The 26043-nt window shown below is 35.2% G+C and overlaps 1 protein-coding gene across 17 annotated transcripts in view; it reads right to left on the reverse strand.

The window, feature by feature from the left end:
* Nucleotides 1–26043, reverse strand: part of USP40 (ubiquitin specific peptidase 40) — a 67745-nt gene that overhangs the window by 39957 nt on the left and 1745 nt on the right. For 10 of the 17 annotated variants that reach the window (XR_002831682.1, XR_002831686.1, XM_023762539.1 and 7 more), the window contains 11 exons: nt 23876–23943; nt 22417–22530; nt 21380–21544; nt 19546–19692; nt 16662–16805; nt 14415–14543; nt 12300–12395; nt 10759–10866; nt 7068–7368; nt 2974–3055; nt 1334–1505 (listed from right to left, as the gene is read on the reverse strand). Coding sequence is in view for 15 of the 17 variants with exons in the window: in XM_023762539.1 (XP_023618307.1) it covers nt 1334–1505; nt 2974–3055; nt 7068–7368; nt 10759–10866; nt 12300–12395; nt 14415–14543; nt 16662–16805; nt 19546–19692; nt 21380–21544; nt 22417–22530; nt 23876–23943 (1526 nt within the window). In the remaining 2 variants the exon portion in view is untranslated. Of the gene's footprint in view, nt 1–1333; nt 1506–2973; nt 3056–7067; nt 7369–10758; nt 10867–12299; nt 12396–14414; nt 14544–14871; nt 15040–16661; nt 16806–19545; nt 19693–21379; nt 21545–22416; nt 22531–23875; nt 23944–26043 lie in introns of those variants that run through there. The other 7 variants (XM_023762543.1, XM_023762553.1, XM_023762560.1 and 4 more) reach the window with 7 other exon arrangements.

A 26043-nucleotide genomic window follows, 5' to 3' on the forward strand; every position in this document is an offset into this window, starting at 1 on the left:
TCTCTCCACAATACCACAAGACAGTTCTCTTAAGAAGAAATTTCATATTTATAAACGATTAGTTAACTGTCAATCTCACAGCCCCTTGCCGGTGGCTGGCTTCTAAGATAACAGACCTGCACTTAAAGGTCCTTTTCAGTTATCACCTAATGTCATCTTAGGGTCAGAACCACAACTCCACTTCATCAACATTGCCAGGACTGGCTCCGAAATGAACTTTTAATGCAAAAGTTCAGAAATATTAGACAATTTTAGAAATCCTGATGCTGATCCAACATTTAAATATAATTCAAATCAACTAAAGTTAAAAAAAAAACTGGCCTGCTTTTCTTTGTACAATAGGAAAGTCAAAAAAAGGCTAATAATTTCAGTAATTGATAGTTCAGAAAATTCAATTATTTCCGGAAAAGAAAAAAAAAGCTTACATTTTCTGTTTCCCTTTTCCTAGATCAGGAAGTAGAGTGGGGAGAAGAAAGAGTAGGAAGACCAGGACAGGAATCCTAGTTCCACCACTAACTAGATGTCTGACCTCAGACAATCACAAATAAATCACAATCTCTTCATCTTGGGGTTAGCTTGTCCCAGGAGGTTAAAGAACCAAATGACATAATTAATATGAAAGCCCTGGGGGTAAAATAAAGAGCAGTCCTGTTATTGTCATTAAAATACAACTGGATAAATTATTTGGAAAAAATGATTACGACAATGTTTGTTTAATATAAACCAATAGGTATTTTCCTTCACTTAGCAATCTTATTAATAAACTAGAGGCCCAGTGCACAAAATTCGTGCATGGATCGGGTCCCTAAGCTGGGCCAGCAATCAGGGCTGGTCAGGGCCTTCCTTCATTCCGCACTGCCCCCTGGTGATCAGCACACATCATAGCGGGCGGTCAAACTCCCAAGGGGACAATTTGCATTTTAGCCTTTTATTATATAGGATGCTATTCTGTACTGAAAGGTAGAAGTGAGCTGCTTTTATTTGTTCAGTAGTTCTTAGTTTTAGACAACATGCTTATCATTATCTCTTCATTACCTTTAAAAACACTTTTTACATTTATTCAAAAAAGAGACAACTTGGTACTCTCTCCCCAAAATAAAATATGCCAGTTTGATTCTGCCCCTGCAAAGCTCCTGCAGGACTATGCCTTGATTGGCAGAGAAGCCTCTCTCTAAAAGACTGACCAGTGAGGGGAGAACACCTGAGCCATCCCTCTATGGAACTAAGCAGCTTTGAAAAATAAATAGTCATATCTTAAATAGGATTTTTGAAAAGAAATCCAGCTTGAGATGGACCTTAATGTCTAAATTAAGAAGAAGTGCAGCTAAATTACCTGAAATATTGATTGTCGAAGATCTCCCAAAGTTTTTCTTTTATCAAAGGTTAAATCCCACACGCTTTCTGTTTGAGAGACTACTGGGTGCAGGGCTCCATTGAAGAAATGATAATGAGGGCCCAGGTGGAGATGCAATTCAAAGATATTGTTTGTAGAATCATATTCTGTCCTTTAAAGAGGCATAAAAAGTACATAAATGCTATGTTTTTACAACAAACAGTTTCATTTCAAACCAAAAATATTTGATTTACAATATAAATAAGTTCTCCATTCCACCTAAGTAATTATAATTAACATCATTTTCTTCCATGCTCCAAAATGACTCATTTCAGCTTCTCAATAAATAGCAAAATTTCAGCTCTGCCACCATGCATTCCAAGGAAAATGTATTTTAACGTACATTGTGCAATGTTACTCTGAATACTGACACTCAAACTCTTCCAATCCTGAGATTATAAACAAAATGCTAGAAACCTGCTCCTAATAACTGTGAAGTGTCAGATTTGCAAACTTTTAATTCATCCTGACTTCCACTAGCTCCATAGAGTTTCCCTTGAAATATCTGAGGTTGATCTAATAATCCTCCCGAGTCTACTCCCTCCAGGCCCAATGTCCTCAGCAGCAGCCTTGAAGCACGGTGCCCAACACTCTACTCCAGGCAGTTGGGCCAACGGAAAGTGGAGGAGACTTTTGCCACCGTCCAGGTACTTCTGACACAGTCCATTAATGTGGTCAAAGACAGCATCAGCTTTTTTGATGACCACATGACTAAAACCTCTTGGTGTTTTTTTGTTTGTTTGTTTGTTTAATACCATCTGCTAAGCCACACCACTCATGCAGGTTATTTTTTATCCTTAAGATATCTTACTCTTTTAAGTTTTTAAATTTTTAGTGTCTTGATTTTTGAGATTTCCTTTCATCTTGGCTTGCCATTCAATCTACCTGCTATTTTCTCCCCAGGTTCAAGGCAATGATAAAAATGTTGAACACACCCCTGCTACATAAGCAGCCACCTCGGTCCACGAAAAGACCATGGGACTTCCATTTCTCTAACCCAATACCCCACAGACCATGTCAGAGAGCAAATAAAGAACCAATTCTTCAGGGGCCAAGATTAGACATCCAAAGAAAATAATGCTGAGACCATTAAGTTCTCACAAAACATCCCCTTAATAATCCATTACAAGTTTTTGACCAAGACTGACAGTAAGCCCCGTAGTTTGTAGAATCTACATTTCCTTCCTTTGCCCACCTCTGTTCTTCTGCCAGTTCTCCACAACTACTTAAATATGAGGGGTGATTTTCACAGCAGGTTCTCTTTGTACCAAGGGAATAACCTGACAGGCTAGGATACAATTAATTTAGCTAACTATGTGCTCACAGATTTCTCTAGTCTTCTTAGGCTTCAATTCTTACTTAGCAATGGCCATTTACAAGTCATTATTTCGTTCACTCTCACACGATAAGGATAATTTCAAAGTCAAAGATAATCTCACTATAAAAATTCAGCTGAAAACAAATATTGGCATTAACTAGATGACTTTTTTCTTTCTTAATTTTCATTATTAAATACTTAAGACCTAATTTAGATTAATTCTCCAGAAAAACCATTCAATCTCTAAAAGTAAGTTAGTTACCTTTTTGTTTGCAGTTCAATGTTGGCTGCATCCATTTCATTCAGCAAATGACATGGAACCCTGTATCTTGGATTAGCTCGAGCTGTGGACAAAATTTTTCATTAACTTATGCTGACTAAATGAAAACTGGTTGCTGAAAATTAGCAAGGAAAACTAGAAAGCTTTATCTGTGTGAACAATCATTTTCTCTGGCTCTCAGTTTTCCATCTGAAAAATGAAAACATTAGAACAAATGACAGGTACACAGTTCCTTAGGTCAAGTTAGAAGAATTCCACTTTCTCAACTCTCCTTAAATATACCTTTTAAAATGAACACCATTTTCTTTTTGATAACAATTGTAATAATCTGTCACTGTAAAAATTCTGAAAATCATTTTAAAATTGATATTACCTATAATCTCATTCCCAAAAGATACCGCTAAAATATATACTTTTGGTCTTTTTTTCTATACTACACAATGTGTCTTGTACACACACACACACACACACACACACACATTTAGAGCAATTAAATTTGTTACAAAATGGAATTATTTTCAACAAATTTGTAACTTGCTTTTTCATTGCATATACTGTTGAGTATTTTTCCAAAGCTTTAAATGACTGCAGAGTTGTCCATTCTTTAAATAGCATAATTAATCTAACCAATCTTTCTGTTAGACATTAAGGTGATTTCCATTAGTCATTACTACAAAACAATGGGGTTAACAAACATCTTTGAACATAAACAGTTATACACAGCTCTGATTATTTCAAGACAAATTTGTAGAAGTAGCATTAATTTAAGGGTTTTAAACACATACAACCAAATTGGCTATATTACTTTATATGCCTACTAGCTATAGAGGAAATGCCAACTGTTGAGCATCAGAATCTTAAGAAATATTTGACTTGGTAGGAAAAGAGTGTCATCTCAATGCTGTGTTGTTGTTTTTTAAACCTCACCTGAGGATATTTTTTCCATTGATTTCTAGAGAGAAATCAATGGGGAGGGAATGGGGGAGAGAGAGAAACATCTATGAGAGACACATTGATTGGTTGCCTCCCCTACACACCCCTACCTTTGGTTCCCAGGCTGATGCTCTAACCACTGAGCAAAAATCAGCCAGGACTCAATGCTGTTTGGATTCACATTTTTTATTATGAGTTAGGTTGAATTTTTTAAAAATTTTTTTTTTATTAATTTCTTTTTTTATTGTTTCAAGTATTACATATGTCTCCTTTTTCCCCCCATTGACCCCTCCCCGGCCACTCCCATCCCCCAGGACAAGCCCCTACCGCCCCAGTGTCCATGTCCATGGGTTATGCTAACATGCATGCATAGAAGTCCTTTGGTTGATCTCTTATATCCCACCTGCCCTCCCCTGCCTTCCCTCTGAGGTTTGACAGTCCATTTGGTATTTCTCTCTCTGAATCTATTTTTGTTCATCAGTTCATTATATTCCACTAATGAGATCACGTGATACTTATCTTTCTGACTGGCTTATTTCGCTTAGCATAATGCTCTCCAGGTCCATCCATGCTGTTGCAAATGGTAAAAGTTCCTTCTTTTTTTTTTTTTTTAATATTTTATTGATTTTCTACAAAGAAGGGAGAGGGATAGAGAGCCAGAAACATCGATGAGAGAGATCGATCAGCTGCCTTCTGCACACCCCTCACTGGGAATGTGCCCGCAACCAAGGTACATGCCCTTGACCGGAATCGAACCCGGGACCATTGAGTCAGCAGGCCGACGCTCTATCCACTGAGCCAAACCGGTTCGGCAAAAGTTCCTTCTTTTTATAGTAGCATAGTATTCCACTGTATAGATGTACCACTGTTTTTGAATCCACTCATCTGCTGATGGGCACTTAGGCTGTTTCCAAATCTTAGCTATTGTAATATGTACTGCTATGAACACAGAGGTGCATATATCCTTTCCGATTGGTGTTTCTGATTTCTTGGATATATTCCCAGAAGTAGGATTACTGGGTCAACTGGGAATTCTATTTTTAATATTTTGAGGAAACTCCATACTGTTCTCCACAGTGGCTGCACCAGTCTGCATTCCCACCAGCAGTGCATGAGGGTTCCTTCTTCGCCGCATCCTCGCCAGCACTTGTCCTTTGTTGATTTGTTGATGGTAGCCATTCTGACAGGTGTGAGATGGTACCTCATTGTCATTTTTATTTGCATCTCTCAGATGATTAGTGACTTTGAGCATGTTTTTATATGTCTCTTGGCCTTCTGTATGTTCTCTTTCAAAAAGTGTCTAAGTCAGCCGTGGGCAAACTACGGCCCGCGGGCCGGATCTGGCCCGTTTGAAATGAATAAAACTAAAAAAAACAAACCGTACCCTTTTATGTAATGATGTTTACTTTGAATTTATATTAGTTCACACAAACACTCCATCCATGCTTTTGTTCCGGCCCTCCGGTCCAGTTTAAGAACCCATTGTGGCCCTCGAGTCAAAAAGTTTGCCCACCCCTGGTAAGTCCTTTGCCCATTTTTTGATTGGATTGTTTATCTTCCTTTTGTTAAGTTGTATGAGTTCCCTATAAATTTTGGAGAGTAAACCCTTATCGGAGATAACATTGGCAAATATGTTCTCCCATGCAGTGGGCTTTCTTGTTTTTGTAATTTTTTTATTTGCAGTTTATTGGTTGTTCCTACTTCTTTATTTTGCATATTGCTTATTTATAAATATACTTTTCCCAATTTACTACTAAGGACAATGAATATATATAAAAGCACTCTACAGATAGCAAAATATATGACAAATATATTTCCTCTATTTTCCATAGCTTAATATTGTTTAAGATTTATATCACTTTTCTTTAAAATTTTTCGTTTCTTTGCTTTTAAGCTTAAAAGGGTCTTTACCTTAAGATTAGAAAAATATTTCTATTTATACATCTTAAGTTACTTTTTTGCATAAACATTAAAAGAACTATAATTTCATTCAAGTGATTACTATAATCACAGCTTTATGTTTTTACTGAGAGCAAATTTTCCTTCAATAGTCCATTCTTCAATTTTCATTGATTTATCTCTACGTAAATTTTAGAATCACTTTGTCAAGTTCCATTCCTTCATTCCCCAGAAAAGTCCATCAAAATTTTGGCTGGACCTTTATTCAATTCCCAAGCTAATTAGAAAACTGTCATTTAGTACATATTTCAATTATGTACATACTAAACTTCATTTTAGTGAAAAAGACAACACTCCATCTGAAGATAGTCTTTTTCTGTTAATATGTTTTTATAACTGTGACTTCTGCTCCACGAAATATTTATGAGAATCATTATCATATCTTTTTTCCCCTTAGAAAAGTACAAAGCCCTTTCTGGTCAATAGAATAGTTATGTAACTGTTTCAGATCCAGAAAGTTAATTTCTTTTCACTGACATGCAAATTATTAATTCTTTGTTCTTATTCTTTATACAAAACGATCACCTTTCTCATTTCCTAACAACAGTATCCTCATCTCTAATCACATCTTTAATCTAAAGAGCTTCCTAGTTAGGATGTTTTACTTTTGAGTAGATCTTAGGAAGTGATCAAGTCTTACACACTGATTTATGTTAGTGGCTTAAATTAAAAAAATTATCATTGTGTGTCTCAATGTTTAACCTCTTGGTACAAGCTCTCTCAGAAGGTTCAACAACGAGTACATCAAAGATACTTTAATTGCTCAGAAAATATTACCTTGAAGGAAAGACACAAGAAAGAAAAATAAAAGGGAATATACGAAAATGCGACCAAAGCCACTTACAACTAAAAGGCAACACATGGCCAGATGACAGAGTCACACCTGAGGACAGGGCAACAACACTCAGATCTGCTCACAGTATGTGATCCAAGAAAACCCAATTCTGAAAATCTGACTATGGCCTCATATTAGAGAAAAAAAAATTAGAAATATAGGTTCTTAAAATGTGACAGATTGTTGGATTTCTTTCAGCAACATATATTTCTTACTATTAGCTTAAAAATATTTTTAAGTGTTTCAAGAGTAAACCTCCTTTTAAAAGGGTAACAATACAAATAGCATTTAATATTTATCTTTTTAAACTCATCAACTTAAACAAACAGGAACATTTTTCTTTCCATACCTTCAGGTGGTCTCTGCAACTGGGATTTCCGGTAAAACAACATATAGGCGCTCTCTTTGCCCTGAAATTGCTGTTTAATATCCTTTTCCTCAATGGGTTGGACCTTGGAATCATTTATATCAAACCAGTGGGAACAGGAGGTTCTATCATTTAATCCTGGGGATTCTGAAGTAAGTGTCTTGAAAATTTGTTGATCCTTCCTTTGGAAATCAGACTCAGCCTGCAGAGAAGAGTTCTTCAATAGACTGACTGTACTTTCATCTGAACTGAGTAGAAAGATCTGAGAATGAAGCTGTAAAAACTAGACAGAAACAAACCAACAAAAATACTAGGTTAACAAAAAAAATTTTTAAGATTGGAAGTGATTTTTTAAAAAACCTTCATCTTCCTTTCTGATATCAGATATTTTAACTTCCCTTTTATTTTTGGCCTGACCAGCTACGAGGGAAAAAACAGCCATTTCAGCCATAATAAAAACATTTAATAAAAATCAAAGTTCTCTCTGTTAATCTAATAGTTGTATCAAGAAAGTTGTCATGCCACAATCTAAAAAATATTTTCATTATACCTCAATAATGCTGTTTTAAAAAGTACTTTATGGAAACAGATTAGGAAGAACAAGCAGTTCTGAAGTATTTAAAGCAACGGAAACAAAGCACAAAACAAAGGCAATCACATGATGAAGCCTCAGAGAAGATAATTTCAAGACTAGTGACTCAGACTAACTCTGCTGGGATAAATTAGAAATTGTAAGCCTAAATTATTGCTTCACATTAACTAAATTGAATGTTTTCTGTCCAGGAAGCTGACAGGCTAGGCTAGCTCAGGAAATCAAAGCATAAAAAGGCTTGTCATAATCCCAAAGACCATTTCTCAGGTTTTTCTAGCTCAGTGGTTCTCAACCTTCCTAATGCCGTGACCCTTTAATACAGTTCCTCATGTTGTGGTGACCCCCAGCCATAAAATTATTTTTGTTGCTACTTCATAACTGTAATTTTGCTACTGTTATGAATCATAATGTAAATATCTGATATGCAGGATGTATTTTCATTGTTACAAATTGAACATAATTAAAGTATAGTGATTAATCACAAAAACAATATATAATCATTTATGTGTTTTCCAATGGTCTTAGGCGACCCCTGTGAAAGGGTCGTTCGATCCCCAAAAGGGTCGCGACCCACAGGTTGAGAACCACTGTTCTAGCTAAAGGATTAGGAAGAACACTGTTCTCTCTCCACTGCCTATCCCACTGCTTCCTCCCCTACTCCTCTACTCTCATTCCCTAATCTCTGTGCAGCCTTGCATCTCCTTTTCTCTCAGTACAAAGTTACCTCATATAGGAAATCGCTTGGCAAGTATATGTAACATTCACTGAGCTCATCAATCATTATGGAAAGGTGAAAAGCTTCTCTTGGAAAGCAATAATCTATGATAATGCCAACTCTCAAATCTGAAGTATTATTTTATTACAAATAGAAGGGTATATGGTATATGACACAAAATATTGTTAACACTGTGTGTAACAGTTGATAAAATAGGTTTGTAGCTAACTTGTTTTAGGTACAATAAAATATCAAACATTTGAAACCTCTGAGTAATGAACTTTTTGAAAAGTTAATTTTTTCTTTGCTTGATAGTTGAGATTAACTCTTTTTTTTTTTTTTATATTTTATTGATTTTTTACAGAGAGGAAGGGAGAGAGATAGAGAGCTAGAAACATCGATGAGAGAGAAACATCCATCAGCTGCCTGTGTAACAGTTGATAAAATAGGTTTGTAGCTAACTTGTTTTAGGTACAATAAAATATCAAACATTTGAAACCTCTCCGCAGGCCGACGCTCTATCCACTGAGCCAAACCGGCTTCGGCGAGATTAACTCTTTTAAGATTCAAACTTCACTGAAGTCAGCTCCCAGTAGCGGCAGAGAACTTTTACTGAACTAACCCTCCTAATAAAAATAATAAACTCTAGATAAAATAATGAAAACATCTGTTTGCAGAGTAACCAAAAGCAGGCACAAAGTGGAGGAAACATAATCCTTCAAATAACAGACACAAACTAGATGAGTTTTACATTAACCACTTTTTGGTTTGTATCAGTGCATGGCAGAGGAGAGTTCAAGCAAAGTCTCAATAAATTTAAAAGAACTAAAATCATAGCATGTCCTCAAAGCACAAGGGAATTAATTAGAAATAAATTTCTAGATATAACAAAGATAACTCAGACATCCCCCAAATATTTGGGAATTAAGCAACACACTTCCAAAATACTCATGAGTCAAGGAAAGAATCAAAAGGAAATTACAAAATATTTTGAACTAAATTATAATGAAAACATCAAATTTAGCTACAGCTAAATTAGTGATTAGAAGGAAATTTATAGCTTTAAAAGCATGTGTTAAACCACAAAAGCCCCTTGTTCTAAACTCTGATGGGACTGCAAGTGGAGCCTACTTTCCATAAGAACTTATCACTTTGTTCTTCAAGGAAGGTGAATTCCCCAACACCAGAAACCTCAATTTACTTTATGAATAAAACCCAGAAATGAAGATGGGCTTTAGCCTACTGCACTTGATGGATGACTAGGGAGTCTGTACATTCATTCAGCTTTCTCAGTATCTATATAGAGTATTATACTGTATATTGTGTTATGTAAAGGAAGTAACTAAGTGCCAGATATGTAGACCCAGCTTACTGGCAGTTGGGGGCGACCAGGCTGGAAGTGGGGGCAGTTAGGGGCGATCAGGCCGGCAGGCAGAGGTGGTTAGGGGTGATCAGGCTGGCGGGGGGGGGGGGGCAATTAGGGACAATCAGGCATCCCCCGAGGGTTCCCAGATTGGAGAGGATGCAGGATGGGCTGAGGGACCCCCCCCCCATTCCGTGCACAAATTTTGTGCACCAGGCCTCTAGTTAACAGAATAAAAGAGTAAAACTATGTGATCATATCAATAGATGAAAAACAAACAGCATTTGATAAAAATCCAACCCCAAGATGAAACTATCAATCAAGTCTGAATGAAAGCTAACTTCCTCAAACTTATAAAGGCTATTTACTAGTATATATATTTTTAAAACCTGCATAGCTAATATACTTAAAAATGAATACTGAAACATTGATCCAACCATTTTAACCTTCTATGAACTCAGGGCCATTAAACATTTATTTATCAACTGTGATCTAATTAAAGGATGCACTTAAACACTTATTGAAGTAAGCTCTTTGCTTCTGTAAGAAATAGCTCCCAAATATTTACTGTGTGTTCTGTTGCTCTGCTTGTTTCCTGTTGAGTTATCTCATTTCTGGCAGTACAGTTTTTACATCTGATTGTACAGCCTAGGAAACCAGATCACCAAGTTTACTAGAAGTGTGTGTAAAAGAAAGGTAAAGTGAAATTTGGGTGAATACCTGAAGACATTTCTATAAGTAAAATGATAAGTCTTAGGGTATGAACTTTGTGACATTATTTGGCTGTTTTGGTTAAAAGCCCCTCCCCTTTTCTTTGCTTACTTCTTGATTCTATGATAAATTATTTAACTTAATAATAAGTAACTTAATGGAATTTTAACCATTCAACAAAAATACTGATTTTATTTTCACATAATTTAAATTTTCTTCAAAGAATTCTTGTTGTGGGATCATAATAAGATTTCATGAGAAAAGGACTTTCTATAAGAATGTCATATATTACCTTTCGCAGTGGTCCATACTGTTTTCTGTACTTCTTGTTCCAAGATATTCCTATCTTTTTCAAAAGTTTCTGGCCCAGCAGATCAACAAGAATCAGATTACTCTCCTCCTTATGAAAGAAACACAAAGTCATTTAAGAATATCTGTTCCAATTACCTACCAATGGTAAGAAGTGACCATTACAGGATGCAATGTGACCTGCACCTACACCAAAATTCCATGTTGAATTCCTAACCTTTAAAATTTCAACTGTGGCTATTTTTGGATAGGGCCTTTAAAGAAGTTAAAACAAGGCCATTAGGGTGGGTCCTAATGCAAACTGATTGGTGTCCCTACGTGGAAATCTAGGCGCACACAGAGACACCAGGGATGCACATGTACAGGAAAGGCCTATGGGTGCTGGAGGCTAAGTCCAGCGGGTCGTTGTAATAAATGCGAGAAGTCCTCAAAAGGTTGAATGGACTCTTTCAGCGGAGCTGAAAATCTGCATGTTATTACCTGCTGCTGGAACAGCTGAAGGCAATTCCCCCAACTTGATGGTACTTTATTGTTTACCAAACCTTACCTTTGATATGTATATCTGCTTTGCTATAGGGCAAAATGTGTGAATAAAAAGCCCTGGTCGGGGAATTTAGTTACTAAAGCTAAGCCTCCCCTGGCTCCCCCAAAAGGCCCCCCAAACTTATATTTCATGTCTAGTCTCTTTATTAATTTATGTTGCAGCCCCTTCTCCAGATTCCTGAACCCTAGCAGATTCAGGTTAAGACCCCAGCATATGGGACACAGAGAGGAGGCAGAATCTACAACAGACAAGGAGAGAAGCTGCAAGAGAAACCAAACTTTGATTGATCTTGGACTCCCAGCTTCCAGAACTATGAGAAAATAAATTTCTATTGATTTAAGCCAACCAGTCTGTGATATTTTGTTATGACAACCCTAGCAGACTAATATGGTGACCATCAAGGACTGAGCCTAAGTCCCCAATAAACAATTATAAAAAACTGTTTACAAATGAATGAATAAATGAAAGGAGACCTAACATTTATTACAACAGGGTACTAAGCAAATATTAAAAGTCATCTGTATGAGGTATTACCAATATTAGGAATGAAAAAGGAGACATAACTTCAGATCCTACAAATACTAAAGGACAATATAGGAAACAGTAAATTCTAAAACAGTATGTAAAGTGAATCCCAATTCTATTTAAAATGACAATAGTAATACCAAAGAAACCCATAACCCAATCCCAATATAAGTGTGTAAACACAAAGAAAACAGAATGTAAAGAATATAGTCAATTAACAATGACTGAGCATTTGGTTTATTGACATTTTTTTATATATTTTCTAGGTTTTCTTTCTCTCTCAAGTTTTCTACTATGAATATGTATTTCTTTTAAAAGCAGAAAGTTTCCAATAAAAATAGAAGTTCAAAAAGAGATACAATGTCCAAAGGAAAAAAATAGTATCAGATCCACCAAATCAACCTCATTTACATATATCTGATATAGATACACACAAATATAAGCACACTCTCTACCTGTGATAAGATTGCTTTTAGAATCATCAGTGGATCATCAATCTCTTCTTCATTCTGAAGATCTTTCAAATTCACATCTGGTTTACTTTTTTCCTCCTAGAAAAGAAAACAATAAAAAAGTTTCTATCACGGGGGAAATACTTTGTAAAGTACATGATTGTCTAACCACTATGATGTACATCTGGAACTAATACAAAGTAATATGAATATAAACTGGAAAAAAAATTTTTTTAAAATATAAAACCCCCTTTTTTAAAATCTCCAATTCCTTAAAAGGTAACTAACAAAATAGGAATGTTTATGTTATGAAGATTTCAAGATGGAGAAATGACAATAAAAAACAATATAATTTGTATATGGTTTTGAATTCCAGCTTTGCTTGAATAATCCTGGACAAGTTATTTTCATCTCTCTGACATCATCTATAAATTAGGATTGTGAGATAAGTAAAGCTTCTAGCACAATACAGTGTTACATTTTCTCAGCACTAACAGAAGCCACATTACTACATGTGGACCAACTATTCATTAATAACATAATTAACTGTTTGATAATCAATAAGATATGTTTTTAAGTATTCTACATCCTAACATAATGATTTGTATCTTACATTTTGACATTTTATTGTGTTTTAGTTACATTTAAAAAACTGGTGGAGAGATTGGGGTTGATGGGTAATGCATCATAATTTTGCCCGTTGGAAATAATTGGAACTAGAATCTCAGTTCAGGCTTTTCCTCAGAACATCTGGAAGTTCTTTTCTTGAGACTATTCAAAACTTTTTCATAAAATGTTAAAGAAGCACTAAAAAATGAAAAGATATATCATTTTCATATGTAGATTAAAAACCCCACTAAGCACGTAAGAGAATAGCTGATTCTAGAAATGCTCACAGAAGCATAGAGAGGAGGGATAGGCACAACCCTCCTGAAGAGTAACAACACAGAGGGAGACCTCGCCCTACCACATGGCATGACTTCTTTTAAAGCTACAGAAGTTAACAATGTGGTGTTTGCCTAGGAATGGAAAAGAAGTATGGAGCAGAAAAGAATGCCCCAAAATGGATTCACACATACATAAACAATTGATATAACAGGATTGGCATTCTAGATTGGTGGGTAAAAAATTGATTATTGAATAAATGGTAATGGGCAGTTGGGTACTCAAATGAAAAAAAAAAACAATCTCACAACATTCACAGGAGATCATTCCAGGAAGAAGGAAATTTTAAATGTAAATGAAAAACAAACTTTTAACTGGGATAAGAACATACAATACAATATACAGATGATGTATTATAGAACTGTACACATGAAACCTATATAATTTTATCAACCAATGTCAGCCCAATAAATATAAAAAAAGTAAAATAAAGGTTTTTAAAAATAAATAAAAAAATAAAAATCCAAAAACCCCAAACCTAAAAAAAACCCCACAAACTTTTAGAAGACAACATAGGAGGAAAATCTTCATCATCTTTGGTTGGTGCCATGCAAGACAGAAGAAAAGCTAAGGAATTACTGATTAAAGGACTTAAGCAATATGCTAACTAAATGTAGTTCGTGATCCTGGACTTGATACTAGAGTGGGAAAGAAAATGCTATAAAGGATTTGGATCAGACAAATGGTGAAATCTAAATATAAATTAAATGTTAGCTAAAAAGATGGTATCAGTGCTGAAGTTCCTGATTTTGATCTCTGCTTATGTAAGGGAATGTCTTCATTTTCACGAGATAAGCACTAACGTATTTAGGGATAAACTTAACTTCAAATGGTTCAGCACTAATAATCATAATGTTAACTCTGTGTGTATGTGCGCGCACACGTGTGCATATGTGTGTACAAAGAGTGTGTGCTTGCACAAATGTGGCAAAATGTTAATTGGAGAATCTAGGTGAAGAGTATACAGGACGTGTTTGTACTCTGCTGGTTATGTTTCTGTAAGTATGAAATTGTTTAGAAATAAAAATTTTAAACTATCTATACTCACTTTCAGTGCCTATAAAAGTATTCCAGAGTGAATACATAATAAATGTCAAAAGATTATCTTCACCAAATAGGACTAAAAAAGGAAAAATATTTCAAAGCTACTTCTAAACTAATGTCCATGCTCACCTGAAGTTGCCAGTTTCCCAAATGATCGACATCTTTAATATACACATGATAGTGCCCTCCATAGCAACCACCTTTGTGTATAATAACTGAGAAGAGGTCATACATGTATTCCAAGTCATCCAGTTGACTCTACAAAAGAACATATAAACATGGATATAGTTTACACAAAGTGGGAAGATACATAACCAAAGGGCAAAAGAATTTTAACTACTGAAATAAAAATTTCACTGTTTAATATTGTTCTTTAAGGGTAAATTAAGATAAATTTGAACTGACTTTAAATTTTAAAATTCTTAATTCTTAGAAGATTATCTATCATTGATCCAATACCAAACACACTACACCAATCACATTCTGTGTCTTGCTTAAACATGAAAACACATACCCAAACAAGATGCTACTTTTATGTACTTTGGCTAAGATCATGTAAACCAATGTGATAACAAAACACACTTGCCTATCAGTGCGTCTGTGATCTTGGCAAGCCCATCTTTGTTATGATACCTATTTTGCCACTTTATAAATGTGGTCTTTAGCTGGTAAATTTTTCCTGTGTTCCAACTAGATTTGTCACGTGCCTCAAAGTCAAAGCCGTATCTGTCACCGCTCCTGACATGTTGGTCCTCTGCATATAAGAGGAATTTAGCAATTATGAATACTAGCTGAGTTTGTGAGGCAGCTTAGTGGAATGAAAAAGTTTTTTGTTAATTTATTAATTCTATGATCAAACTTTTCTGTAATTAATGCTCTCTATAATATGACTGACCCAACAGATGAATACCTACACTGGCATTTAAAAGAAAAATCTACTTTAGGTTAAGAGATACTTTGCATATGGGTGCTATTTGAAGGGATCCCAATTATTTGAGAAAATATATTTGCTTAAAAAATTATACTATTAAAGTAAGCAGCATTTTTTTTTAAATGTCTGGTTCAGGCGAAAGACAAGAGAGATATAAACAAAGATGAGAAGTGGTAATTTTTTTTTCATTAATACAGATATCAAAAAGAAATATTGCAAATTCCTTGGATAAGTGCTCAATGTTCTCCTTATTTCAGTTTTGTTATTTCAAAGTATGTTAAAAATCATTTGACAAACTGCTGTTTATAAAAGGACAAAACTTTTCCTATATGAGATGATGGATGTTAACTAAGCCTGTTGTGGCAATTATTTCACCTACATGTAAATCAAGCTATCATGCTGTACACCTTAAACTTATAAACTGATGCATGCCAATTATTTCTCAATAAAACTGGAAAAAATAATTAACTCAATTATCCTGAAAAACAGTTTTTATGTGTGTGTGTGTGTGTTTTTCAGGCAGTAAATGGAGGGAAAAGTCCACCAACACTGGAAAAACTGTTTATTCTGTGTGTCCAATAACAAACTCAGGGCCAACACAAATTACAATCTTTGAATGTTAATTCATATAATAAAACAACCAAAAAGCTCAGTAATTACGCTTGAAGTAGAGGAAGGCCCATCTAAATTTAAGAATATTTTTAAAAATTACTTTCATGCATAGAAATTCAATAGCAAGCTAATAAATGTTCTGGTCTTAATAAACATATAAAGAATGATTTGTAACAAGAAATACATCAGTCTTGTCATTGTGATCTTGACATGTGTAACAATTACATAGAAAATATTTTTAAATGGCTTATAAAGTAGGTTGATTATGCAATTAATTTGTTTTCAAACTTTCTCTTGCCCAAGTCTTAAGTACTACAAATCCCAGGCTAGTCAAGTTCCAGTTACCTGTTCACTTTCTAGATGTGTGATTCATTCCTGCATTTAAAGTAAACTAAATCCAAATAGCAAAGTGCCAATTAAAGGTAACTTCTTTTAATGTAAGGTGACTTCTAATTTTGCTCTTAAATTTCATATCAAAGCTTTTTCAAGAGAGTTTAATAAAAAGAACTGAGAACAAATCCATACTTTGGAAATTCAAAAGGACTGTAATAAACCAGGAGTTCACAGCTGGGAGTGATTTTACCAATTCCCCTTCCTGCAGGAGACATGGACATTTGACAAGGTCTGAATACATTTTTGTCACTAGTGGAGAGGAGGGGGAGGTTGCTGCTATCATCAGGTAGCAACCAGGAATGTTGCCTCACATCCTACAATGCATGGGACAGCATAGTGCCATGGCTGAGATTCTGCAATAAGCCAACTGAAAACCAGGTCAGTTAAGAATTCAATATTGAGAGGGAGAAAAAAAAGAATTTAAAAATAAGAGTTCAAACCTGTTCACAAAAAGGCTTGAGATTGATCCGAAGAGGGAATGTGTAACAGCTAGTTTCCTTGTATCGTTCACACTTCACAAAATCAAAATTAAATCTTAATAATGAAACAGTAAGAAAGGGAGGCAGCTTACGTAATTTGGCCGACTGTTAAAAGAAAAATTTTTTAAATTTTTAAAAAGCAGTTGCATAAAAGAATACATGTTTCTTAACATATAAAAAAGCAAATTATGACATAATTTTAAGAGGAATATGTCCTTAAATCACAAACTCATCATGATGAACTGAATATATAGCCCTTGCTATAAACTCATATATTTTACAGGACTAAAAGTGGTATCACTCATTTATGCTTACAACTAAAATTTACAATCCAATTTTATGTTTTTAGTGTTCATACCCTAAAATCAAAGCTATCTGATGAACATGTTATAACTGGATATTCCCCTCCCTAACAATGTTTCTTTCCTGCCCAAGTCCTAGCCTTTCATCTTCTTCCTTTTATTTATGAAGAACTGGAGCTCTTAATCTGGGATCTCCAGACCTCTTTCAATGGATCTGGGCCCTTGAAATATCAAAATTGTACATGTTCATGTATTTTTCTGAGAAGATCCATAGCTTTCATTAGACTTTCAAAAGTGCTCTAACTCCCCAAACATTAAGATCTACTGATTGGGGTTTTATAGTTATTGTTCTTACAAGCAGGTAAGAAGTTTTTAAAAAATTTCTTGCTTTAAAACAAACCACATAATTAAGCTTTTTTTTTTTTTTTTTTTTTTTTTTAAAGTCATCAGCTTTTAGCTGGTTAGAGTGTCATCCTGACATGCCATGGTTATGGGTTTGGTCTCTGATCAGGGCACGTACAAGAGGCAACCAATGAATGCATAAATATGTAGAACAACAAACTGATGTTTCTCTCTCTCTCCCTAAAATCAATTTTTTTAAAAAGTCATCAGCTTTTCCCAACCCTCTTACACTAATGGCACGTGAGGGGGGCAAAACACCCTTCCCCACATATAAAATTATCCAAAATCATAAATATTAAACATTCCTAAAAATGTATGTAAAACAATCCTAAAAATCAAGTGGATAATAAAAAAAAGTTAAATGATAAAACAGCAATTTAACCACATGGTAGATTTTCAAACAAGCTCAAAAAATAAGTCTAAAAAACTAAACTACAATGTGGCTGAGAAAAGAAAGACTGCTCAAAACAAGAAAAATGCATTAATTTAGGTAGTACAACTAAACCTAAATTTAGAATGCAATAAATCTAATGCAACTACAACTGAATGTAATTTTAAAAGTATCAAGATAAGCTCAGCTGATGTGGCTCAGGGGTTGAATGTCAATCCATGAACCAGAAAGTCATGGTTCAATTCCGGGTCAGGGCACATGCTTGGGTGGCGGGCTCCATCCCCAGTAGGGGGCGTGCAGGAGGCAGCTGATCAATGATTCTCACACTGGTGTTCTGTTTTGTTTTTTACTTTTTAAAAAAATTTTATTGTTCAACAACATTACAAACTGTTGAAAAAAAATTAGAGGCAAAGAAGCATCAAACAGACTGTCACACTGATGTTTCTATCCCTCTCCCCCTCTCCCTTCCTCTCTGAAATCAATAAAAACATATTTTTAAAAAGTATCAAGATCAAAATATTTCCACTGAAAAAGAATTAAACCAATGATATACAAGATGCATAAAAGAACTGCTTTTGTTTAACAAAAGGTTTTTGTTTTACTAATGTGCCAATTAAGCCCAAGTAAAACTAAAAATGTATTTAAGTATCTTTCAAAACTTTTTATCCTCTGAATTTTATATTTACTTTATTAGATTGTAGTCGTAATGCCAAAGATGAGATACAAACTAAATAAGAAAACAATAAACCTCTCTATTTAGGTTTCCTAAAGGGGTAAAGGCTGGATAGAAGTATGGACTAAACAGTATAATATTTACCCTGGTTCAAATCCTATTGTGAAAGCTACAGGCGTTGAGTTTATTGTTTTTATTACATTTTCACCTACAATGACCAGGATCCAAATCAGTATCATGTGTTATCTAAATCATTCCTCATTTTCTTTGTTAGAAAAGTCAGTCATTATCAGCTGTAGGAATAGTGTTATCTTGTTGTCGTAACAGAGTAACTGCAAAGATATGTCTTTTGTGGTTGTTCTTTCAGTGAGTACTCAATAACCACCGAGTGACTCGAGCTCCAGTTCATCATGCTAGGAAGCGCCTATGATACCATCCACCAGCAGTGGAATAGTGACCACTGTGGAGAACAATGGCAGCAGCGGAGTTGATGCCACATTGCAGAAAAAACCGTTGCTTACATCCTGCCCTCCTTTCATCCTGTGTTTTGCTTTGCTATACAAAAAGAAACCTAGAAGTACTATCAAGCCCTTTTATTAGGGCATATTAGATCTGCTGGAGTTGGGAAGGGGATATGTACATATATCGAAACTGTAAAATAAGTGCATGTGAAGAAAGTCATCTATTTTCATAGTAGTAGACAAAGAAAGGAAAGCTCAACAAGCATCTTGGCTGGCAGAAATAAAAACATATTGCCTTCTTTGTAATGGTAATTTGCAAAAAGCAGTGATGGTGAGTTTATAAACAAAAAGTGTATTTAAGAAACACTGAGGTACAAATAAATTTTTTCCTGAGAAAGAAAGAAGTTGAGAAAATTATTGAGTTGAAAGCTTAAAAAAGCCTTTACTGTAAAAATTAAAATACAGATAACATGTAAATGTGTTTTCGATCCTTAGTATTAATTAACAGCTTCATGTATATCTTCCACAGCTTCAAACAAGCTGACTTCACTTGATAGACATTCTTGCTAAAGTACTAAGTGGGCAACCTAAGAAAAGGCAGAGTGTCTGTCTTTACCTTTGCTGCTTTCACCAGCCGGTCACAAGATCCACAGTGGTATAAGTTGTCACAATCAAACACTTCCTCTTCTACATACATGTTCCAGAGTGCATCTTCCAGACCTGTTACGTTTTTGACCGCTACTGTTAGATCTAAGAAGTCTTCCTAAAATACACATAAACATAAAATTGAAAAAACACTTTCACAGTTCACATATATATCATACACATAATGAAAATAATCAGATATATTTTTTCTAAAATACTGTACATATGAAGGTATAGATCTCCTCCTGATCCGATACGGTGAAATTCATAACCAAATTATCTTTTCTAAAACAAACTATAACTGAGCTTAAAATATATCAGGAACGAGTTCATTGTAGATACAATAAAACCTATTTTATCAGGAGTTAAGACCAATGACAAATATACATCTGAATTGAGAAGTGTGTACATGCAGGGCTTATTAGTGTTGAGTCCCTAGACTAGAACAGCAAGGGGAGGGCTGAATACTCAAATGGAATTCTGCTTACTCATCTGCTTCTGCCAGGGCTGGTTTAACACATACTGAAGAAGTTATAAGAAAAACATAATTTTGAGCCAAGATACAAAGGTATTCTTAATGAAAATTAAGAGGATATTTTTCAAAATGGGAGTCTATAAATTATACTGTAACTACATTTGAATTACAACATGTTTTTAGTAATAAAAACTTAGAAAATCTGACAAGTTTATAGAGTATTTAGTTTTAATAGCATTAAAGGCATTATTGGGACTATAAAATAACAGTACTAAGTTCATGATAGAAATCTAAAGTAATACAAGTAACATTTAGATATGGTCTGTAATATATGAATGTGAAAAGTTAATTTCTGTAATTTATCATGTGCCTTAATATACAAAATGGTTTGAAATTTGTTTGTGATGTATTATTATAGATGTCATCATATAGCAATTCAAAGACACACAACACCTGAATATTTCCAAATTAGGCTGGCCAAACCTATTAGCACAGACAAAAAGAATCAAAAAGTATCTTTTATCCCCAATACTCATAAAAAAAATAGAAAGAGAAGAAAATATCTGTGCCAAAAAAGCAATTAATGCAACATTTAGAAAATGGCATTTAATTTTTTACTCATAATATCAAATACAGAAACTTTCTATCACTCTTGCCATAACGAAAGATTTTTATTAAAGGACAGCTGTTCAGATTAAATCATTTGCTGTCAAAGATAGGTAGAGTAAGTGGAGATTATTATATTTACATGAACAAATTTCCAATTATATTGAATGGACAATCTGTGTCATGACAAAGTATTATAGGTTATACTGGATTAAACATTATTATAATGGCTTTATATATGTTTATATATAATAAACATATTTTTAAACATATAACATGTAAATATAAGTATACAAGTACAAATGAACTTTCTTAAAGACATTAATAAACTAAATTCAATATTTAATTACAGATATTTGTCAATACCCTATTTTTATTACTTCCCTAATTAACTTGATAATATTCCACCACCAACCATAATGAAGTCACTTTCCTTATTTGGCCACAGATCTCTACTTGCAAACATCTCCCAACTCTATTTTCTAACTATCAGAGTAATGAATAAAACATTAAAACTATGTTTTAAGATATTTGCTTCTTTCAGTTTACATGGAGAAATCTGGATTATAAACTTATGACTTAGGTGTAGTGAGAGTAAAAGAAAAAAATCAATAAAGTGATTTCCAGAAATAAACAGTTTAATCCTCACATGGTACATCACAAATTTAAATGTATGAATTATTCTTAACAATATTACTTATTACTAAAACACTTGCATATTCACCTGCTTTTCACTGACATTCTTACATTCTTTACAAACAATCTGGTTAACAATGGTCCCATGATATAGACGATTGATGAGATCATGGCCGGAGGTCCCAACTAAAGAAGTTTCCAAAGCACTAAAGAGAATTCGATTCAGTTCCTGCACATCATGTTGCCTCATTTCCTATAAAACAGGTAACTTTTAAATATGATTTTGTGCTTCACATTTTTAAAAACAGATTTTTAAAGTGATGTTAAAAAAAAAATCCACATGATTTATCAAATCCAAAGGTAAACCTCGATCAAACATAAGGATGACTAATCTAAATGGGCTGAGAACAGGTTAAGAGACCACCACCTATTTTCAGTTTTATTACAAAACAAGCACATCTATTTCATAAAAAAATCATACTTGGTTTTATTTTATACAACTAACAGCTTATTTACTTGTTGCTGTCAAATATTCTGTGTTTGTACACAGTGCCATACCCTTAGGGACACAAAGAGAACAAGGAAAGAAAGTCTTACAATAGGACACAGGAAGACAATGAAGAGAGACAGGAGAAAGGCCGGGAAAGGAAAGTGAAAAGACCTGCCAAGGATGACTTTATAGTTTTGCTTGAAGCATATGTTCAAATCAGAACACTCGGATTCAAAACCAAGAGCACGTCACAGAGGCAGACAGAATTATTGCTAGGCGGCTTTTTAAGCTGATCAAGCAGTTTGCTATATAAATGGTAAGCTCTTTGTAATAGGTGTTCTACCTCAACTAGTCCATATAAAGATTCTCAGGGTATAAATTGTAAAAATAAGCTCCTATACTTCTCTCTGTATCCACAACCTTCTCCCCACCCCCAAATCACAACTGTTCATAAAAGCCTGCAAACAACAAGTGTCCAAAAATATATTTCTGGCTTGGAATCATTTAACAAAAGAGAGTAAATATTTAAATAGTATATTGAGACCCTAAAACAAAATTAAAGAAGTTAGATAACATTAAACCAGTGTTTACTCTTCATTGCCGGCAATGTTTCTTAGAGAAGCTGACCTCCGTACCTCATTGCTTGTCCATCCAAAGCTGTCAGTGAGGTCTGCTGTGGAGGCAGCTTCCTGGTCTAAGAGCAGGAGCTGAGCAAACAACCGCTGTAACTGTAAAGGTATGATTCGAACCTGAATGAGAACAAATGCATTTCTAAATAAGTCTTTTCAATGTGGTTTGGGGCTTTTTAAAAGAACTGCATACTAATTTTCTTATATCTCCTAATTCACTCAGTTCACCCAGAAGAAAGTTTACAAATCTTATTACAAAGGGTGATCATTTTTCTTCAAAAATTCAATCCAGCCCTAACCAGTTTGGCTCAGTGGATAAAGCATCGGCCTGCGGACTGAAGGGTCCCAGGTTCGATTCTGGTCAAGGGCATGTACCTTGGTTGCGGGCACATCCCCACTAGGAGGTGTGCAGGAGGCAGCTGATCGATGTTTCTCTCTCATCGATGTTTCTAACTGTCTATCCCTCTCCCTCTCTGTAAAAAAAATCAATTAAAAAAAATTCAATCCAAAGTGTTTTAGCTATCTGGAGTTTTCTACCTAGACATAGTTCAGGTCAATACTAAAACCCAAAGAGGCCTTAAAAAACTACCTCACTGATTACAGACGGATAGTAATTTAAGTCTCTAATAGTTCATTCTTTCTCTAAAATGCCTCAGACACAGACATACTCTCATGAGGAATGTTCCAGTCATAGACGGGCTGCACCTGCCTCACTTTCTTCCCGTAGGTTCCAAGCCTGTTCCTGTCTTATTTGGGCTGGAGAGGGCTGGGCTGACAGAGAATGCTGGTCAGAGCCTAGTTTGCAGACCAAATTTAAGCATCTAAAGTGAGAATCAGCCTTTAGAAACTTTTATGGCAATTTGACATTGTCATGACATCTTTATTATATCCCACAGAAGTATAATCTGCAACAGATTGGGAATTTTTAAAAATACACAAAAACTGGCCCTTTGCTGCACAGGTGGCCTGAGAAGCACTGGGCTGGATCATGAAAGACTCCTCGTAAGAAGTACTGATTTTAGCCTGAAAGCGACAAACTTCTGAATGATGTTTAAGCAGGGGAGGAACATCATTAGATCTGCACTTATGATAAACCAATTCCTCATTCAATTTATTTCCAGAATACCAAAGTGAATGAATACTGGTTATTTGTTGTTATTACAAATAAGTGCATTAAATAGAGTTTCTGTTAGGCTAGTGTGGACCATTTGCAAATATTTCCTTCACCAGAAGAAAGAATAAACACAGTAGCAGCAGCAGCAGCAGAGACATTACATTTGAAAAATTAATTGTTCCATTGACAGTAGGGTATAAGCTAAGTCACTTTCTGAAAATAATAATTACATTTGGTAATTAATTAATAAAATTATTGATTTCTATAAGAAATTTAATTCCTTCCTTAAAAAACACTCCCTCAATACTCCAAAACAACAACAACAACCCCTGTAAATCATAGATTTAATACCTTTGCATCAGGATTATCCTTTTCCTCTAAAGAACCAAGCTCTTCTGGGCCAAGAGAAAATAAAGCTTCTAGACAAAAAAAGTAGAATCAGAGATGTAAATGACATTATTTCATTTTAGAAAACCAAGGCCACCAATAAATAAAATCAGTTAACAATTCAGCAATATGATTGCAGCAATGTTTATACCTTTACACATTTTACTTTCTAGTAATACTATTTTTAACCACTGACTATAAAGGGCATGCTAAGGTTTCAGCATGAAAGATCTAGAAAAGGAAAATTATTCATATAAAACTAAGAGCAGAAACATCAGAAATCTGTGATGGCCATAGGCAGTAGGTCCCTAGAGCTACCTAAGGAGTATCAGGAAATACAACAAATAATAGTTTTGTATATGATCAACAGCAAGCCATCCTTTCCTGAGAAGGACCACCTTTAACTCTGAGATTATGCCCTTCCTTTTTGGGGTATGTAAATATTTTTCCTGGGTTGAGGGTGATAACAGATGTTAGTGGTCTTACTTAGAAAAATAAGTTGGTAACCCAATGCCAGTCCCCGGAATTTTTTAAATACAGCATCTCGCTATGCCACCCAATGAGGGAATATATGAATCTTTTGGGAAGTCTGTATTCAAACCTAGATAGGAACTCCTACTGGGAACTTTGATGTACTCCAGGGAGAGAAGGGATGGGATGGGTGTTGTCCCTTACTGGCAACCACTCCTGCCTAGTGATTACTATTATGAATGTTATACTCCTCCGTAATTCCTGGGGGGAACTGGGAAAAAATGAACTACAAGGACTTTCACAATCATCTCCCACTACTCTCAGCTACACTAAACTGGGAGTACAGTGAAACCCAATCTAGCCCAACTCCATAAAATATGATTCCAAGAAGCTCCAACACTTTTCTCCCCCAGTCCTTACTCTTTCCCAATTATACTCCCCCTTCAATAAGCACTGGGATTCATGCCAGGCCTTACAAGGAGTTCACAATCCCCACTAAGATACCAACCCATGTGCTTGGCTGGTGATCTCCTTTGCTAGAGAAGATGTCCTGGGACTCTCAGCCCTATTCTTGCTTAGGGGTACTCATCATGACCTGCTCCACCCCAAACACCCGCCTCAGTTTCTTTTTAAGGCTACTTTTCTACTTTAAGTTGCCCTTTAACTTCAACAATATTAAAACTTGGAAAAGTTCTAGCTCCGCCCCCCGCCAGGGACCTACTTATTCAGACAGAAAATTTCTTTCTTTCTTTTTTATTGCTTAAAGTATTACAAAGGGTATTACATATGTGTCCTTTTTTTCCCCCCGCCCTTGACAATCCCCTGTTTTCTTATGGTGGAATTACTGAATGCAACAGGGAGAGATTTTTATGGCGGGGATGGAGTCAAGAACAGAGGCCCCACTCTTAAATCCCACATGCAGTCCAATCCATTAGAATGGTCCTCGGAAGGGGACATGGTAAATATTTACTAAATCTCTGGAGGGAGGAAGTCTTTCTTAAGCTCAGAAGCAACAGAGAATGTTACAAAGATTTGATAAATGTGCAGCGGTGGTAAGGGGAATGTGGCAGTCGACACAGGATGAACCAGGTTGTCTGTCCTCAGAAAACAGAGACACTGTGGAGAGCTAAGCTACAAAACCACATAGAGCTGGGGGCCCCAGTCAGGGTCATGTGAAGGCAAAATAACGTTCACACTGAAATCAAGACAGCACAGAGATGAAGACTCCTGTGGAGGAAGCTAGTCTGCAGAGATGGGAATGGGATAAACATGTAGAGAGAAACAGGAGCAAGAAATTAGGGCCCAATAAGGTCGGGCTGGCTTCCTGTAGGTCATTTCTGAGATATTTCCTTACATTCTTATAATAAATTCCCTTTGAAATTTAGTTAATTTGAGTGGGTTTCTGTTCCTTGCACACAATCCCTTTGTCTAACATCTTTCTTGGGTTTTTGAAATTCACTATTTCCAGATTTTAGAAAGATAATATGAAGAAAAGGTTAACATGATGTCAACTTTACACCCTCAGCAGGGTCTGGGACAAACAGTATCTGTTAATCAAGAAGATTAATATTCCTGTAACAAATGAATGAATATTCACCCAAGTGAGATAACTAGACTATAAAAGGCTTCACATCAGGTCAGGTTCTAACACTCAAACAAAT

The sequence above is a fragment of the Myotis lucifugus genome, unplaced genomic scaffold (genome assembly GCF_000147115.1).
Source record: "Myotis lucifugus unplaced genomic scaffold, Myoluc2.0 scaffold_3, whole genome shotgun sequence".
Lineage (NCBI taxonomy): Eukaryota > Metazoa > Chordata > Mammalia > Chiroptera > Vespertilionidae > Myotis > Myotis lucifugus.